Here is a 19,327-nt window from a genome sequence, read left to right on the forward strand (position 1 = left end):
TGAGAAGATTTAAGGACTAAATCCTGCCCTCTAGTGTACCTGGGGATGGTGGTGCCCTGGGAACCTTCCACGCTCTTCCTACAGCCGTTTCCAAACTGGGCAGAAAACAGCTGGGAGAAACAGGACAGTTCATTGCCCACTGGAGACATCTCATATTTGCCTTGCTCCATCTTCAGAGTGTACCCACTACTTGGTCACACACCTTCGGGGTGGGTAAAACCCACTAAAATCTGGGTAAGAAGATGAGCAGACACTATGACAGATGAGAGAGCATCCTCCCTTGAACAGCACAATCCCTCAGCATGCCCAGACAACACAGGTGGTCTGTCCCCCATTTCCTTAATTTACTCTGCAGAACCATGCAGAAAACAATATGATTGTATTTCTATGACAAACTATGTGGAAGATGCAAAGGAAGCATATTCTCAGCTTTTTTGCTGGGGGGCTCTCTGCCATCTCATTCCCTAGAAGAGCTACATCTGAGAGCAAGGAGGAATTTCTGTGTTATGTCGCAAAGCGTTAGTATTTGGCAAACCAATTAAAGTCTGTGTAACAGATCAAAAGTAATGCAAAAAGAGTCCATTTTCAGAAGGACTTGGGTAAAAGCAATATATTTTGATGTTTAGGGCCAGGTTTAAGAAAAAAAAAAAGTCAACTCTCACCTAGTGCAGAGATTTGGCACAGGATGCCCTGTCAACAGTTCCGGCCACGTCTTTGAGACACCAAAGTGGGAGAGGAGATCTTCCGAGTCCCAAATAACTTATGCACCTATGAAAAACTAAACACGGGGTCCCAAACCTTCTTACTAAAATACTTCTTGTCATTCACTCACATTTTTCTTTGAGGATCACAGTTAGTTTTCTTCCATTTGCACAATTTCTATCCTCTTAACTAAGATGGTATGCACTACAAGTCTGCATATTTCAAAACATTTACAGCATAACCATTTAAGTGTTGTGTATGATACAAGTAAAAATCATAGCATTAACAACTACTTATGAAAGGAACTTTCTTAAGAAAAAATTTTCCTGGACCAGTATTACCCTATTTTACATTTTCTTCAGATATTTATGGAAGAGTAGCCAGGTACTGAGCAGGAAGGAGGTATTTCAGACACCTGCAGGGCTGATAAAAGCTGCTGAATCCTTTCTGAGTGACAGGCTGGAGCCTTGTCACCTCATTAACAAGTGGACAAGAACGGCTCGGGATTCCTTGGACGCCTTGGTTTATGCTCACCATGAAATAAAGCTGCTTGAGAAATTATGGAAATATATAAGTGCCAACCATTCCTCAAGCGAGGGAAACTGTGAAGGGAACCAGCTGTGCTGTTAAGACATTTTCTAAAATGTATGGATAAGTGTTCCCTTTCCATTCCCCTTGCTTTTCCCCTTCACCGGCACTGTAGCCTCTTTGAGGCAAACACCTCCGGAGGGTTTCTAAAAGCCTTTCCAAAAAGACTGTGTTCTTTGTACGTTTTCCAGGGCAAAAATCAGTTGTTGTTGATCAACAACAAAAAAAGACATGTTTTTTGTTTTGCTTTAAACAACAAAACTCTAAGAAAGTGCCTTCTGTTTCTTGTTTGTCTGAAACGTACCTCTTCAAGGGAAAAAGACTCAGCAGAAGTCCCCAGGGTGCATCCAAAGGGGCACTTCACTGAAGTCACTGTACAACCCACATCAGATGTGGCAATATCAACCTCGTAAGACGTATTGTCCTGTTTTTCAGCTGTGTGAATCATGCGATTCCAATCCTCCGGCACACAGGACATCAACTTCCATTCCCAATTTCACTAACGACACAATTATGAATAAACCAAGGTGAATGGGGCAAGCGTACAACAGCCAAAATTCTCGGTGCCATGACATAAAACAGACTGTAAATTTTGAACAAGCTGTCCTTAGTACTAGAGGCAGAAGCGGGGGAGCAAAAAAGGACATGGCTAATGGAAATTTGTTTACAGTATGAGATTTTGGTCTGAAACATAAAGAGATAGTCATTCGCTTTCTAAAATAAGAACTTCCTTTAAAAGTAAAAATGAGGATGTGCTAATCAAATACTATTTTGTATAATTAATTCATAAGAATAGCAGCTCCCACAAGAATCTCTCCTAATTGTCCTTTAATAAGATTTCTAAACCAAATTCTCTACAGCCATTATATTTCTTTTCTCAAAACCATCTTACAAAACCTTTCACTTAACTAAGAAAAACACTGTGAGTTACTTGAGGTGTATATTTTCTTTGAGGTGTATTTTCTTTGTTAATTTTTTTTTTTTTTTGGTAAAGTCTTCTCACGTTGTCCAAGATTTATTGCCATCTGCCATGCCAACGTGACCTGCCAGGCATACCACAAGATTTCACAGGGACTTCCACAGAGCAGCATTCACCAGGTCAGAGTTCAGCATCGCGCAGATTCATATCTAATGACGTACTTACAGCAAAGATGCTAAGGATGTGAACCACGTAATGCCGTAGCAACACGCCTCGCTGACGCTTCAAGCACTGATTTCTCCATTTCTTGGAACTAGAGTTCTTCCAGGAGGGAAAAACCAAAAAAAAAAAAGAAAACCCAAAACCAAAAACACACACACAAAAAACCCCCCCGAACAAACAAAGAGCTGTCTGATTATGAGAAAAGGAGAGCGTGACAGCAGGGGACAAGGGAGCGGCTCAGGCACAGTGGCACTCCTGTGCCTAGGTGCACTGGCTGGAAGCAAATACCACCAGCCCTCCAGCTGTATCACACTTACAAACCATTATTTTTGAACAAAGGGATTTTCTGCAGATGGTCAGAGTGCCAAGCTGACGGGAACCTGAGCAGCTCCCCGGCAGCTGACTTTCTGCAGCACAGGGCAGAGGCCACACCACTCATTTATAACTCAGGTTTTCCTTTACCTGTTGATGCCGTTCACTCAAGAAGAAAAAGGGTAGGAAAAGAGAGGGGCTTCAGAGAAGCAAGTGCCAAAGGACAGGGGAAAGAATACTAGTGATCAGAGAGTACTGAAGAGGCAGAGAAGAAAAAGTACAGAGACAAAATGGAGAGCCAGAAAGAAATGACAGCAAAAATAAAGCTAAAGAGAAAAACCGAGAAACCTGAAGGGCAAGAGTAAGGCAGTACCACCAACACCAGAGAGATTTTCAAACATAATTCACTACTAAGAAAGCAGTTTAAAAATTTCTAGCATTGATAAGGCTTAACAGGAAAGGAAAACACACATTAGACAGGCTCAAGAACATAAAATTAATACTAATTTTCCTGGCAGAATAATAAAAAAAAAGGAGGGTGGGAGGATATGATTACAGGGGAGGTCTATGATGAAAAAGACGACAACAATGAATACCACCACCACTCAGGGCAGCTTGGCCCAGCCAGGTGAGCACAGAACAGCACACACCACTGCTGGCATTTCTCACCGCAAACAGCAGAGCACTGGATGAGGCAAGAACCTGAGCGGGGACAATATCTGGAAACGCAGCTTCAGCCTTCTACATCCCCAATTCAGCATCACCTCCCTTTGCAGCAAATTTCCAGCATATTTTCATAGCTACTTCTAGGGATCAGATGACATGTTTGGTGAACTAATGAGATTTATTTCCTGTAAATATTCCCACATTTCCCAAATACAGAAGGCTAAAGCAAGCTAAACATATTACTGCACGCTTTCCAGCACAGATTTGATCCTGAGCAGTGACTGACTGGTATGTGTGAAAACCAAACCACTTATCTGTATGGCAAATTAATGCTTTGCTTTAGGCACCAACATATGAAAAGTCCACGTGCAGTAATTTACTTCACTGTATTGGCAACAGATGTATTTTGTTACTACATGCACAACATTGACTATGCTTCCCTTTAAACCAGTACCTGAGAAAGTGAGAAATGCAAATGCATAGAACCAAGTCTGAAAGCTTCCTATAGCTTTTCCTAAGAATACTAGTTGGCCTAATAAAGGATACTATTTTCCCAAAATATACTATTCCAATATATATTCAGCCCATCATATGTACAATATTTCTACCCAAGAGTCTCAAAATAAAATAGCCTCAGCCTGAAACCCAACTTGGCAATGCTGTTATTGGGAACAGCCTGTTACAGTATTTCTTCGTAATTGTTGGAAAAGCTTTTTTGCAAGTGGTAAATGTCTAAAATGAAAGAAATTTTAAAAAACTTTGGTCTGTCTCCTCCCTTCCTCCTCATCTAACTTTAGTCCCACCTGTGCATTTACCACTCAAGCACAGGTGCAAAACAGATGAAGAATCACAGTAAGACATTTCACCTGCTCTTTATGCAGAGTGCCTGCAGGCAGGACGCTGCCTGGTCGAAGCACACACATTGTACAGTAAGAAGTTTTCTCAAACCAAGAATCACGTTGAGACTATGTATCTGACAGACAGCTATTTTTAGCTGTTTTCAAGGAAATACCTCACAGGCATTTCAAAAACTTGCCACTACATCTGAGAAAACTCCATGCTGAATACTTTCAAGATATTCTGAGGTCTGCAAAAAGGCATTTTGTTCTTGGGACAAAGAACAGCCTAGGTGCCTAACAGCACCCTGCCCCACGGTCCCTGCGAGACCACCTGTCGGAGAGCGGGTGCCTGGCACTGCACATGGTGTGGCCAGCTCGGGTCACCGACCCTCAGACCGCACTAGCCACTCATCCCATGGGCTGTGCACCAGATCAGGTAGCAGGGGACAAACTGCTTCTACTGGATTCCACGGGTTTTGTTTTATCTGCATTTTATCTATCCTTATTTAAGCTTTTTAAAAAATAAAAAAAAAAATCACAGCATGCAATGTTTTAAGCCAAAAAGGTGCTTTGACAGTACTTTGTTATAAACCCTGCTTCCTTGAATAGATTTACACTTCTTGTTCCTAAGAGTACTTGTATGCTAAGAGCACTTATGAGAACTTAACGGACCGGGGAAAAAAAAAAACCCAACCTTCTTTCTGCCTTTATGCAACTAACGCATTTACCGCTGCCGTGTAAAGCAGCCAAGTGCCGTTACCCCCATTTAAGAGTCAGACAAACAAATTCAGACTCCTTCAAGCACGTAAGCCAACTCTGCGTTTGACAACCTCTGTACCGCAGCAGGTTGAATGAGGAGACGCCAACCAGAGTTCGCACCGGGACATCCCACCGGTGCCGATGCGGTACTGGGCTGTGAACCGTGTGTCTGTACCCGGCTATTTATGCCTACTTCCACACGCTTTCTAAGCAAAGCTCGCTGCCGACGCTTCAGCGGGGCGGGCCGGCGGCCGAGGCGCCGGCCTCGCTAGGGAGCCCCGCTGCCCCGGGCGGAGGGGCCGCCCGCCCCCGTCCCGCTCCCGTCCCCGTCCCCGTCCCCGTCCCGCCGAGACACTCACTGTGCGGGTCGCTCTTCTCCCGGACGCCGTCCACCCTGCCGTCGGGGTTGATGCGCAGGAAGAAGCCGCCGTTCTTGCAGTAGAGCCGCTTGGGGTCCTTGAAGTGCCCGGGGGGGAAAGCTCCGCTGCCCCCGTCGTCGAGCAGCGCCGGCAGCGTGGTGATGCTCCCCGCCGCCGCCATGCGCCGGGCCCCGGCGGCGCCCCGCCGCCCCGGGCCCCCGCCGCCCCCCGCCGCCAGCGCCGGGCGGCCTCGTCCCCTGCCGCGGCTGTCCAGCCTCGCCGAGCCGAGCCCTGCCCGGCCGAGGGTCCCCGTCCCGGTCGGCGGGAGCTGCGCAAGGGCGCTGCCGGCCGCAGGGAGGGAGGAGGGCGGGTGCGGAGAGCCGAGCACGCCGGGGACGGGCTCCCCGGCGGCACCGGGCTGCCCCCGCCGCCGCCCCGCCCCCGACCGCCCCCGCTCCGCGCCGGGGGCCGCTCCCTCGGGCGGGGGACACACCACACGGACCGGCAGCAGCAGGTCCCGGGCTGTCCCGGGAGCGGAGCGGGGCGGGGGGAGCCCAGCATCGGCTCCCGGCGCCGGTCACTGCGGGAAACGTGCCGGATTCAAGGTCGGACATCTTCTCCTCTGGCTTTATGAATAAAAATAACCCGAGAGTTATTTTAAACCGGGAGAAGTTATCTGGCCTTTGTATGGCGTTAAATGTGTTTAAATCACAACATAATGAAACGTGTTGACCTGTTAAAATCCACGTGGCAACTATTTCACTTCTGTGCATGTACTGGAGAAAACCAGTCCTGTTCCCATTTGACAGCAGCAAAGGCATCAACCAATATCTACAAAAGGCAACAAGTGAAAATTCTGGCACCGGCCTTCTAACGCTACTAGTATTTCTAAAATACATACTTTATAAAGTGTATTGACCCATCAAATATATTTTCTTCTTGAGACTGACAACAAAACAGGGTAACGAGGTTTGTTTCCAAATCCATGCTTTGGGCCCCAAATCTCCTGTTCATGTCTGTACCTTGGGAGGCTCTCTGACTTCCCCGGACAATCCCAACCAGGACAACAAACACTGGTCTTTTCATTTCACAAAGCCAACATAACAGCCACCCACACGACGAAATAAACGCCAAAAGCAAGACAGACTGTCCAGCATCTGTAATACTCTTTTTCCTAGCACGTACGTAAAGGAATTTTGTTGCTGGTCAACTTCCCTTCCCAGCTTTCACCCCTCACAAGCCATAAATTGTAATTCTTTACCAGAATCAGTGACAATTACACTGCTTCCCACACCTTCACTCCAGAGGCTTAACGATGATGAATGGCGCAGGCAGAGGACAGCACAGCCCAGGGCAGGGGCAGGTTCACCCCCGTGTCAGCCAGCCATCCCTCCGCAGCACTGCGGGCACGGACGAGTGTCACGCGCTTGCCATCATCCTCCACGCATGGGGATTTCAGCCCTGTCACTCATGAGCATCCTCCCCTCTCCTTATGTTCTCCAGCTTCTTGCTGTTCATCCACTTAATGACTCTTTCTGCTATTTCTCCTGGACATCCCACTGTTACCGCCGTACCTGAGAGTTTTGGGCAGTCACAGCCATCAGCGAAGGCACTCCTCATTTCCTCTTGCTCTTCTTCTGCTACAGACACTGCGTTCACGGCATTTTGTGTCCTTGCACTATAGAGTCTTCCAAGTCCTCACATCTTTCTTTGAGGGTAGATGAAGGGATGATGAAGGTCAGTGCTGAAAGATGAAGGGAAGGGGTGAAAATGTCATTCTTAAACCTGTAAGGTGTTTGTTTGTTTGGTTTTTTAAGAAAAAAACACCAAAAAAACCCCACAAAACCCAAAAAGCTTCTCTAAAGACTAAACACCCATAGTTTCACTCAACTGCTTCTGTAACTGTCTTCCACTGCACACACAGCAGGCCGTACACAGCTCCCAGATATCAAACCCTGCGCACGGCCCTGGGAAATCACATTTCAGCATCGCATAGGTCAGCACTCCATCTTCTGGGAAGAGGGACACGGCCGGCAGGGCAGGAGCAAGCCCCTGTACCCCAGAGCACCCCACACAAGCGCATGGTGGCCAGCTGGATGCCCTGTCACAGAGCTGTCACCTGCAGCTTAAACACCAAGTTTCACAGGAAGAGGCCCTGATATTTCTGAGCTTCTCCTGAGCCCTGGCCCCCATGACAGGGCCCAACCCAGTGGTGGCAGGGTGGGTAAGGTAATCAGCTCAAATTCCTTACTAAATGATCCTTTTAAAAACTTGTGCAGCTCTAAGTGGCTACCAGTAAAATTATGGGGCTTGAGAGCTGTTTAGAAGCTTGTCATTAGGGCTTATATCTGTGAGGCCTAGAAATAAAAGACAGAGCTAAAATGGAAGGTCATATTCCCTAAGCTATCTGCGCTTACTTCAAGATCTGCCAATTTTCTTTATTTTTTTTAAATATATTTTCCTTTCTCTTCTTCAACCAGAAAACAGTCCAGTTTTTATTTTCTCCATTCTACTTTCTTCTGCTCTCCAACCTCTTAATACGGTCATTAATATTCCTCTAAAGCAATTTTGGCAGTAGCATTTTCCTTTCTTATGAATGGACCTTGACCTTGACCACATTAATCCCCACCGCCACCCTTCCTCAACTCAGATCTTGTGCACAATGACACCCATACAGCTACTTCCCCTCCACCCAAACCATTAATTGTCCCTGCTTCCAACCCCCTTCATAAGCTACATAAAACATGCTCCATGTTAAAACGCCTTAAACACTGCCTTCCTTCTGCTTCAAAAATAAATCTTAGAGACCAATTCTCTAACCTGTTCCATTTATCTAAATTACCTATTTTTTTGTGTTTGTCTTGTATTGTAACCAGCTAGATTTTTTAATTGCTTACCTCTTAGAGATAAAAACCCATTTTGTCCAGTACTGCTCTCATACTTAAGGTCATACTGAACACAAGGCACTTCATAAACAAGTCAGATATCCCATTCCAGCAGTAGAAAACTGTGGTCCATCTGTATATCCAAATATTGCCTTTATTCAATATATAATACTTGAATTTCTAGAGATCCTCAAGTAGCATCATACTCGGAACACCTAAAAAAAATGAGGAACAAAAAACCCACAAACAAACATAAATTATATTGTTAGTCTGGTTACAGAAAAACGTTGGAAAATGCAACAGTAATTTTTGAGATAATTCAAATTAGGAGTAACAAACTCCATCAGTTTTTAATCTTTAATCCAAAGTGCAAGAATCTAGTCTACAACTTTCTCAGACTTTACAGCAGTTACTGCTACAAATCCTGCCATATAACAACCCCAGAAAATTTCAATCCCCTTTCATGGAAGCTGCTTTTAGAGGGGTTTCAGCCATGCATCCTTGACAGTTTGCTAGGACAAAACAGAGTGTCTGGTCACACAGGTATCACGAAGGTGGTGTTTGAAAGGTGTACTAAATTAATGTGCAAAAGACCCGATTTATTAAAAAATCAGAACAAATAAAGCCCTCACTTTTGAAAAGCGATTAAAACTACAGGAAAGCAAAGACACACAGGAACACCTCGGCTCATCCATCTTCCCACCGTTAAGATGTATCAGCAGGTGGTTTGCATCAACACAGCAGCAGCAAATGTTTCCAACTATTAGAAACATAACATCAGCCCCAGGCCTCCAGTCATCACAGCACCTCTTGATTCTCTGGGTTTCTTGGCTTCCCAATCCCTCTCCTTGGTGCATATCCAAGTACGGATTAGCCAAAAAGAGATGGACAAGCTGTGCCTCTTTTGAAGTTTTTCCTGTGTTGTCTAGCACTCAGCTAACAGTGGAAAAAACATCCCTCGCTTCACCGGCATGTACTGATGCTGAATGCCGCCCACCAAATTCTCAGACATTCACTTGTCAAAGGCAACATCCTCTGCAGAGTTCGACATTCGTGGCCAAATCTTCTGTACATGTCTTTGACTTCAGCGTTATGCTAGTACATGGTCTGGCCCTTGGTTTGTAGGAACACGGGAGCTGCCAGACAGCCCGTAACACCCCGCCGGGGAGTGCCAGGTCTCAGTTGGAGTGGGGAACAGCCTCCGTGTCGTCTGGCATCGTGCACTGCCTCTGCTTGGTAAGCCTCAGGCTCTGTAAATCGTCAATATATATCAATGTTATACCCCACACCCTCTCCTGAATCTTAAGAATGGAGTGAATATATACATGCACACACATATATTATAAACATATACCCTATATACAGCCAACATCTAGCTAGACTTCTCTGACGGTGCGTTGCAGTTGTTTCAATTCAGTCTTGGTAAATCCTTAGCATCAAGGAGGGCTGTTTCTTCCTACAGATAACCCTGTGGGAAAAGGGGCTTGCAAAGTGAGAGGAAGGCTATTTGTAGTTCTGGTGTTTTGTGAAGAACAGAGTTCTACTGGGATCTCTCTCTCTCACTTTTTTCTTCTGACTTTCTGGATGTTAAAATTCTCTGCTCCAGATGGCTCCCCCAGCTTAGAAAAATAAATCACAAAATAGGCATGATGTAGATGGCCCTTGAATAAATCCACCTCACTGCTCCCTCCAAGTACAAGATAACCTTAATGTGAGAGAGCAGTTCTTGCGCAGGCAGTCCAGGCAGACATCTGGATAGATAAAATATAGTAAGTGTCTTAATGTTTTAGTGAATTATTTATGCTTGAGATAACACGCTTCTGGGAAAAAATTACCACTTAAATTTAAATATATTTCTTTCCTTTAAAGTCTGTGCATGTGTTTAAGAATTCAGTAGCAATTCCTTCTCCAGAATTCTTAGTTCTTTCACCATCAACAACTGATACTCATATTCTGGATCAATATTCATATACTCACGCAGGAGTTGAAATGCATGCTTCAGCTGCTGCGTGTGACAGAAGCATGCAGCCTCAAACTTGTCTGTAACAGACTTAATTTTTCTTTTAAATACTAATTATTATAGAAAGCAGTCTCATTTTTTGCTCACCTACTTTTGCACGTGCAGTTTATGAGAAAAAGTTTTTGTATTTTAAGTATATATGCATATTATTAAGTGCCTGGGAAAGTCTTCTTGCACAGCCACGTTTTTAAAAAATCTGTAATAGAAGTTCAGCTTTTCATTTACCTTTCTGATGACTTTATGACACTTCATCAATATATTTAAAAACAAAACCAAAAAAACCAAACAAACCAAAAGCTTATTTCTTTCCTCTTCACCTTTTTTTATGGTACATATAGTAGAAAGAAATCACATCAACAATAGAAAAAAAAATCTCCTCCTTATTGTAAACCTCTTAACAGTCTCCATTCCAGTTCAGAAGAGTACTTTATTCCTGTAAAGCACCAGTGGATATTTGTTTCTGTCTTTCTCAAGTAAAATTTTCTGAATATATGCTTAATCTGAATATGACTACAGATGGCCAAAACTTTGTTTTGGTTTGTCTTTACAAATGGTTGATGTTGGAAACATAACAGCCCAGGATGGCTAAAGATAAGAGAACTAACAATCCAGTGAGGCTTAAATTGGAAGTAAATCAAATTTGTTATGGTCCAAAATGATTGCACTTGGAAAAAGAACTGAACTGTCTACAAGCAGTGACAGCTGTTGCAGATATAAGAGATACAGTAGTGACCTCAACTTATGAGAAACAAGAAATAGTGTTCTAAGTACAAATACTTATGCAGGTTAGAGTTCAGAATTAGCAAAATCACCACTCGCCCTCTCTCCATTGTATACACAAACATATATACACAGTCTCTCTCTGTATCCACATTATACAGAGTAATAGATGTAAATTAGCAAAATTACTCCAGACTAAGAAAATAAATGTCAATACAAAGACTGATAATATTAATGAAAAAAGACAATTTTAAATAATACTCTGAAATCAAATATCATGAACTTAAAGAATTTGAGTTAATATTGGATTTCAAAGAAATGCAAATTTATTAAGGTAAGAGATTCCTTAGTGGGAATAATCACAAACCCACATCTCTTTGTTGCAGCATTGCATTATAACCATAAGATCACGATTTATGTATTTATCTCTCCTGATCCCACGCTGGAAAGGTCAGCAGTCCAGCTGTCCTTCCTACCTGCAGGACAGCAGTGGCTGAGCTGCCGCAGCATGGGCTCTGCATCAAGGCAGTTAAAGACCTTTATGTTAAGACAGAATTCCTGTCAGTCGTCCCAAAGTAACTTAATCCCCTGCTTATGACTCAAGACACATTTAGTTTCATTATATCACTTCAGGGCAAAGCAGTTGCTCTTGTACTGGAAATGGTTGGACACGGGTTAAGAGATTATAGGGAGACCTTTTTCCCTATACTGGGGGGAGGAAATCAGTGCTTGTGAGGCAGATACAAAAATGCTGCTGTTGTCATTTAAGAAACCCATTAACTCATTTGAACAGAACACATACAAACATTTAAGAAGTGGATCTTCACATAAACATAGAACAGTTGAGGTTGGAAGGCACCTCTGGAGATCACCTGGGCCACGCTCCCTGCTCAAGTAGGACCATCTAGAGCTGGTTGCAACAAGTCTACTTGCAAGAATCCTAATAATTTTTACTCTAAGCATTTTCACATCAACTACAAACCACTCCAGGTCAAAAACTGTCTCTCTCACTATGTCATGCTGCCTAGTGAGTGATCAGGAAACAGCAGAAGATCTGTTCCAGATTCTTCTTTATCCTCTTAAATTAGGTTCTCATAAGGGTCATAAGATCCATAATTTCCATATGGGCTAATTCTGGAGAACAGTAAATTATTGACAGGACTGCAGTTGCAAATTAAAATATAGGTGGAGGTGAGGAAAATACTCTTTCCATTCACTGGTATGTTATAGTACAAGGCCAAACTAACTCCATGGAGGAATATAGCAAAGACAGACTATTCCCAAGGAACAGAAGTTACCACATCATGCAGCTTTCATCATTTCACATTTACGGGCAAGGAGAGATGAGATCAGCGAGATGTTACAAAGGAGGAAAAAAAACCCAAAAAACAGTTATTTTACTATATCGTGGATTTAGTTTCTACCACTTGCTCAACCGAAATCTTGCTCTGCATTATTTCTGTAGAATATATTAGCTGGCAGGTAGATAATAGGAAGAATGAAAAACCAAAACCCTCTCTCTCTTGGTAACAATCTGTACTGATAGTATTCCAGAAGGAATGTCACAACAACTCTCCCGTTTGTTTTCTCTTTGTTTCAGGACTGTTTCCATGGATCCCCAAACCTAGGCCCCACTGAAGGGCTCCCTAGAGCATAACGCCACGTAGCAGCAGGTCACAGACCATGCATCACATGTGGGACACAAACAGAATTCCAGTAGCACAGTCAACACATTAAACCCCTTGCAAAAACAGTTTACTGTTCAGGACTTCAACACACTAGTATTCGAGGAAAGAGAGACAGGCCCTGGAACACTATTAGAAGTGCAGATAACTTATTGCAGTCCCTTGTGCTATATTAGCTTTTAGTTCTAGGGAGGGAGAACTATTATAGAAAGCAGTCTCATTTCTTGCTCACCTACTTTTGTATGTGCAGTTTATGAGAAAAAGTTTCTGTATTTTAAGTATATATGCATATTATTAAGTGCCTGAGAAAGTCTTCTTCCACAGCCACTTTTTTAAAAAATCCCAAATGAGTTTGAGGCAGCATTTAGCGTTGGGGTGGATATAGTTATTATTGCTCCACCACACCCCAATGCATCCATCCATGCAACAATTAGCTTAGGTGAAATGTTTTCTGCAATTCTGCCCTTTCTCAGCTATGAAATCATTCCAACGTGTCTTCAAGTTTACCATTACTGCACATGAATCTACACCTCCCTACAATATCTGGAGTTAAAAGTACTGTAAGTGCAACTTAAGCCAACTGGCTCTTGTGAAATCTTGTTTGTTTCTTGGAGAGACGCTTAGCACATTTCTTCGTGGTAGTTTAAAAAACTAATCTGCCGTCCTCATGCCAAAATAGAATTTGTCATCTGCCAAGAAATGACTTTCCCAACACTGTCCAGGCCATTATCTCAAACCCCGACCTGTAATAATTAACTTCCAAGCATCTGGGAGGCTAAATTGCTCAGTGATCTGTCTTTTTCTATGCAAAGGCAATACTCATTCATGAGAGTCACTAATTAGTTTACATTCATTTTTCCCCTCAGGAAAAATTACAGAATGAGTGCTGGGATAAACCACTTTGTTACACCCTCAGATTTATAAAATGCAGTCTTTCACCAAGTACTCAAAGGAAAAGTTGTGAGAATATGCCCATCTTTGAAAGCAACCTGAAGAGCAAAAAGGGCTCGTATGTTGCTATATAGTCCTTATCCCAGAGACAGTAAATCGATGCGCAAATGGGTTTTGCCACTAATGAAATATCTATGTAAAGATATCACTGCTTACAGACATGACAGCAGATAATCCAGAAAGTGGTAGAAGGACCTGCTCATACTTTACGGGTTGCATGTTAATTTTTTCTGTAGAAGGTGTATTGCCTGGCCAAAGAACCACCGGCGAATGCTAAAGAGGAATTTTGCTCTAACATTAACGTGGCCAGCTACTGACCTCTGCCTTGTTCAATTGCCAGCCGTGAATTCCAGCCATTTCATACTTCAAACGGAGTTTGGGAAAACTTCTCTACAGACCCCTATAACGTTACAAAGACATGCAAGGAAAGCTAGCTGTACCTTAAAGAGAACGTTGAAGGTGCAAACTCCAAGCAACTGAGACTTAAGGGTGAAAAGCAAGTTACAAGTGCTGTTACCAGTCTGAATGCTCTGAAGCCTTAGCGGTCTGTTAATGTTGTTAATCTGCCCTAATCTAAACCTCAGAAATTCTCTACTGATACCCCAAGGGGGTTATAAAATGATAATGGAGAGAAAGTTGGACCCACTGACTGGCCTTGCCACAGGCCACAATTACTCTGTGACATTAAAAATAAAAGGTTGTCCCCTTCGACATTGAGCAGCAGTAGGGGTCAATGTATGCATCTTATCAGTGGGTTTCAGTCGTCTGACAGCAGACGAAGGGAAAGGCTGTGTAATCCTCCCCAGACCCAAGAATGAAAACCAGGAGGACACTGAAATAGGCACAGACTCATCTTCCTTTCTCTCGTCTGCCCCACCCTCCACCCCCAGCTTGTCTCGTCTCCTCATCCCTTATCCCCACCCTGTTCCTTTCCCTCCCCTTGCTGTCAGGCACAGGTTTCTAGCCTGTTTCTAAATCTTTCTTCAGCTCCTCGTGCCAAGCTCTGTTCTCTGGACTACTTTTCCTTTGTATCTCACTGTGGCTCCTAGCCATATGCTCTATAGCTGGGTTTCCTTTCCCCACTTCTTAATCCCTACCACCTTTCTTGAAGCTGAAAGCCCATGTTCTCTTTCCCCAGCCAACCCTTGTAACCCCATAGCTTAGTTTTCCATAGACTCTTTCATTTTCCTTTCCTCTAGCACTTTCCCTCCTCACGGTAGTTCCCATTTCCCTTCTCCTGGCAAGGCAGTAGCCTCCAGTCCCATCAGATTGCCCATCACCACTACACCGGCACACCTGCCTACATATGACAGGTAATGCTGGACAATCTCCAGCCAGCTCTGCTGGGAGCCTTGCTCCTCAGGCCACCCTCCAGCCCAGGGGACCCAACACTGCCCCACAATGTCACATCGCTTCACGCCCCGATGTCCCCAGAACGTGAAGGAGGGGGCAGAGGAAAAAGGAGGCTGTTTAGGCCTGCTTGGTACCTGCCTTTCAACTATTCTCCAGCCCTTTGGTGTAAAGTTTTAATCAAGGCTATTCTGGAGCATCTGGACGAGTTTAATGGTTGTAACAAAACCAGTCACAAGGCTTCCTCTAAAATTCTGTGGGACTAGATGAAATTTTAAGTCATCAGTTCCAAGCTCATGTGAATTCCTTTCCCACAAAAAGGCTGAAAAACTGAAACAATTTTTTAAACTCATACAACTCTTACCACAAAACTCTTATTACAAAACTCTTCATTCTTCTTTAAAGATGATACTATTGCATAGATGACCTCAGCAAGTGCAACCAATCACAAACTCATACATCTTCTAGGAGTGCTTCACTGCAGGGGAAAATAGCAAAAATATATGTGGCTAACTTTATTGCCGTAAATATTAAGGGCTTTCAGTCTGACTAATTGCACACCTTGAGTCATTCACTGAAGTCAACAAGTAACTTGTAAAAACAACAAAAAACTCCATAAGCAAATAATGATAAAATCCTTTCCCTCAAAGACAAGCATGTCAAATTCATTGCAATTAATGATATTAATGAATTAAATGAAATCAAGGTGGCCAGCTAGCATTTCTAGCGCATGTATTTGCGTGCATATATTATACACACAAGGATGCATATAACCGAGTGCTCAGAAGTCTCTTTTGTAAAATTCACTGGGCGTCCTGGCCAAGATGAATGCTGGATTTTAGCTGTTATTTCCATTCATAATTGAATAGCAATTTTTCAGACAGAATAATCTCAGAGTTTTCATATTAAAATGACAGCAGTTTATGAATCAATCTATGGGCTTTGTCATTTAATGATTCATTTATTTTAAAAAGACCAGATTAATATCGATGATTCCTTTCATTGGGTTACACACCACATTTTATGTCAGTTGCTCCTAATACGATGTTGGGCTTTTATTAATTTCTTCTCCATTGTTGCATTTCCCACTGTTGTTGTTGGAATACAAACAAATAAGGAAACTCACCTCAGAGGTATTAGCCTTTTCTTATGACATCAGTGTGTAGGCTGTCCATAGCCGAGGCATCGGTTAGTCACTCGCACCATCTGTGTGGGCCCGGAGAAAGCAAGATGTAATCTGTCATATGGTGAGCTTTGTACAAAACAGCAACAATCCGCATTCAGCTGCACAGATGAAATGGATCCCTTGAGGAGCTTCAGTCTGCCAGAGCGTGCGCTTGTGGGTGTCAGCTGCTGGGGGTCAGCTCTTCATAAACGCAACGAGGGAAAACTTTCTGTTTGTCCAGACAAGAATCGGGAGGGTGGTGGCAGTTTCACAGACTAGAGTTTGCTAGCCAAACTGCGGTGGTATTAAGTAGCACTTTGAAATTCCAGAGCCAACATCCTTTCTCATTTTTACTGACGTAAGAAAATTTGCTCTGGGATGATTTGAATACAAGAAAGGAGAAAACGATGAAATCATTCCTTTTAGGTTTTTAGTCCCCACAGGAGTAAACCCATTGTCTTCCCAGGCCTCTCTGAAGCTACCACGATGTTGTTCCTCAAAGCAGGGAAGGCAGGGGTCTACCACGCAAAGGAAAAGGCTAAATGTATAGTTTGCAGGTCTATAAAAGTCTCCCTGTACAGCAGTGTGCAAAGGAAGAACCAGACGTGCACAGGATATATCCCCAGGCTACCTCACCTATTTGGCTGCAATTTATGAACATGTTACCTTTTACTCACACCCCTCAAATAGCACCTCTCCACTGACTTCTTTGGCAGTCATCTCTATATTTTATTTTTGGTGCATAAAGATGACAATTACATGAAGGTAAAGCAGCATTTTTACCTACGGCACTTGCATGTTCCCAAGAAAAGTGTACTAGAGCCTTTACTGCCCTACATCAAATTACTTCAGCTTGTGCTGAACAGAATTCCTGTAATACTTTTTTTCCCTAGATAGGTGTCTTGTCACAAGCCCTACCATTACAGATACTGTAAGATGACACCAATGCCATGCCAACTACTTTGGTTTTATAAAGGATATCTGTGGAGACTACTTTCAAGGACAATTACTGACTCCAACCTCCTTCTTGTACTGGTACCAAGTAGCCTGAAAGGCATTATCAGTTGCTGAACAATGGTTGTCCTTTCTTCCTTATATACTGTTTGCTACTTTTTTGGGCTTTAAGTAAAATCTCTGATACTTATATTCAGAGCAAGAATACAATCTCATGCACAAATTTATTATTGAGCATAGTTATTTTTAGGGAACACTGGGTTTTTTCCTAGTGGCTAGTTTCACCACAGAGGCACAGATGAGCATAAATACTTTCCCCAGCTGTGGCTGTGGAATGGAGAACAGAACCAAGCAGCAGAGAACTGTGATCTTTAGCAAACAAAAGACTCTGAAACTCCAAGGGAGGAGGAATGCAGTCTGTCTTCTCATCCCAACAGTCATCAGAAGGGGGAAAGCCAGCTTTCTACTGTAAAGCTTTTTCTGTAAGCACTACAGCCAACCCTTTTCATGTTCTGCTGCATCTAATAGTCTGTGCTCTTCTTGTATGGTTTCTAGGAGAACTCTCCATGCTCCATAAGGGCAGACAGATGAGACAGTTACAAGTATCATAACAAAGCTCTCAGGAGCTAGGGGTAGGAGAGCAGGAAGAAGTGGAAAATGCAATATAAGGAATGAGTTACTGCCAATGCATGTTTTCTCCAGAGCCTATAACAAATATAAAGTTAGGTTACCCATCTTACAAAATCTGCGATTTTATTAAACAATTAGTTCAACTATTATTTTGAACTAAGTTGATTCCATGTTTAATGCAGCCCAGCCAGTGTCACATGACTGGCAGACACACAATTAGTGAGTGGTTTCATGAGTTAATTGGACCTATTTGGGAGCTCTATTTAAAATTTTTTTCAAGCTCAGGGGATGACTGCAATTAAATTCACTTCATTGGAGTTGTTAGCTTGATGACAAGCCTCTTTAAATCAAACTTTTACTGTCATTTTTCCTTACACTCTTCCCTTCAATATCCTGAGCATAACTCTTAAGAAATTAATATTTTAGGGTATCTCCACTTTGCCTGCCATTTTTAAAGAGATGATTCCCAGACATCTCCCATGCTCTCCAAGTTAAGCACCAATAAAGCATCTCAGCACTCTAAAACCAGAGTCAATTCAGGCCTCAATCCAAATCCCTTAAAAAATCTACTGGGCTCTTTCAACTGATCGTGATAGACGTTGGTTTTAAGATGTTTGAGTACCTATCAGTTCTCACTAGAAGACCTGGCCCTATACATCACATACATGAAACCGCTTGGTTCTAGGACCTGTAGTAAGGACAACTGAGTAAAAATGTGACAGAAATGCTGATGAAGTGATTTGCATTAAAAAAAACCAAAACAAAACAAAATATAATTTGTAGCTTTAGCCAGTTATTTTTTATGGAATTGTGCTTAACAGATGGAAGTAATTTTTCTGAAAAGAGTATGAAAGAGAGGCCCCTGAAATTTTATGAAGGGGTGAACAAATGCATTTTGGCTGCCAGATGCCCAAGACACACCACCAAATTCCTAGTGGTCTAGGAAAAAAGCTGCAATGTGAGTTTTACTGTGTCACGTGTTAGGAGGTGACAGAGGTGAATAGCTTTGGTTGTTAAAATTAGTAAAGCAGGCTACCTTTGTTCTTCCATTCACAAACAAAATAGATAAGCACTGAATAGTCTCTTAACTATTTGTATTTCAGTCTCTTTGCTACAACTTTGTGTACTGTCTTCAAAAAACAGATTAGCATATATTATGATGTTTGGATTACTATCACGTGGGATAATTGAAAACACAGTTACATTACCTCTCAGGCGCAAAGCTTTTTTCCAGGATAGTTACCCGGAAGAAAGGCAAGCCATGCTGTAAGCAATCGGCAACAATTGAGATGTGGCACAAATGAGTATAAACAAAAGGAGTTGCATTTGCTTACCTCACCTCTGAATTTGATCTATTGATCTTAGCATATGAAAAGCAGTGGTACTGGGAGTAATTTAGCTGTAATTCCTACTCTGTTGTAGTTAACTGTCTGTCATTGACTTCAACCTGCAGAAGATCAAGTTCAGTATGGTTAAGAATTTCCCGGCTTTTAAAAGCATTATCTTCAATACATTGCAAAGCAGAGGCAGGACATAAAGGTCTGATCCCAACTGCCTTTAAAAAAAAAAAACAAATATCAATAAGACCTTTGCTATGAAAC

At 42.8% G+C, this 19,327-nt stretch overlaps 1 protein-coding gene and 1 long non-coding RNA gene across 2 annotated transcripts in view; both read right to left on the minus strand.

Moving 5' to 3' along the window:
• The window catches only part of FGF2 (fibroblast growth factor 2), a 28,601-nt gene extending 22,920 nt beyond the window's left edge, over nt 1-5,681 (minus strand). The window contains exon 1 of the mRNA XM_074589103.1: nt 5,367-5,681. Coding sequence (XP_074445204.1) covers nt 5,367-5,547 — 181 coding nt within the window. The 5' untranslated portion in view covers nt 5,548-5,681. The remainder of the gene's footprint in view (nt 1-5,366) is intronic.
• An 829-nt stretch (nt 5,682-6,510) lies between these two features.
• Nucleotides 6,511-16,242, minus strand: LOC141743992 (uncharacterized). The gene is made up of 4 exons (XR_012587303.1): nt 16,104-16,242; nt 15,342-15,455; nt 8,264-8,466; nt 6,511-7,110 (listed from the first exon to the last, which is right to left on the minus strand). It is a non-coding gene; the product is annotated as an uncharacterized LOC141743992 (long non-coding RNA).
• Nucleotides 16,243-19,327: the final 3,085 nt, after the last annotated feature.

Source organism: Larus michahellis, chromosome 5 (genome assembly GCF_964199755.1).
Source record: "Larus michahellis chromosome 5, bLarMic1.1, whole genome shotgun sequence".
In the NCBI taxonomy this organism is placed as follows: Eukaryota; Metazoa; Chordata; class Aves; order Charadriiformes; family Laridae; genus Larus; species Larus michahellis.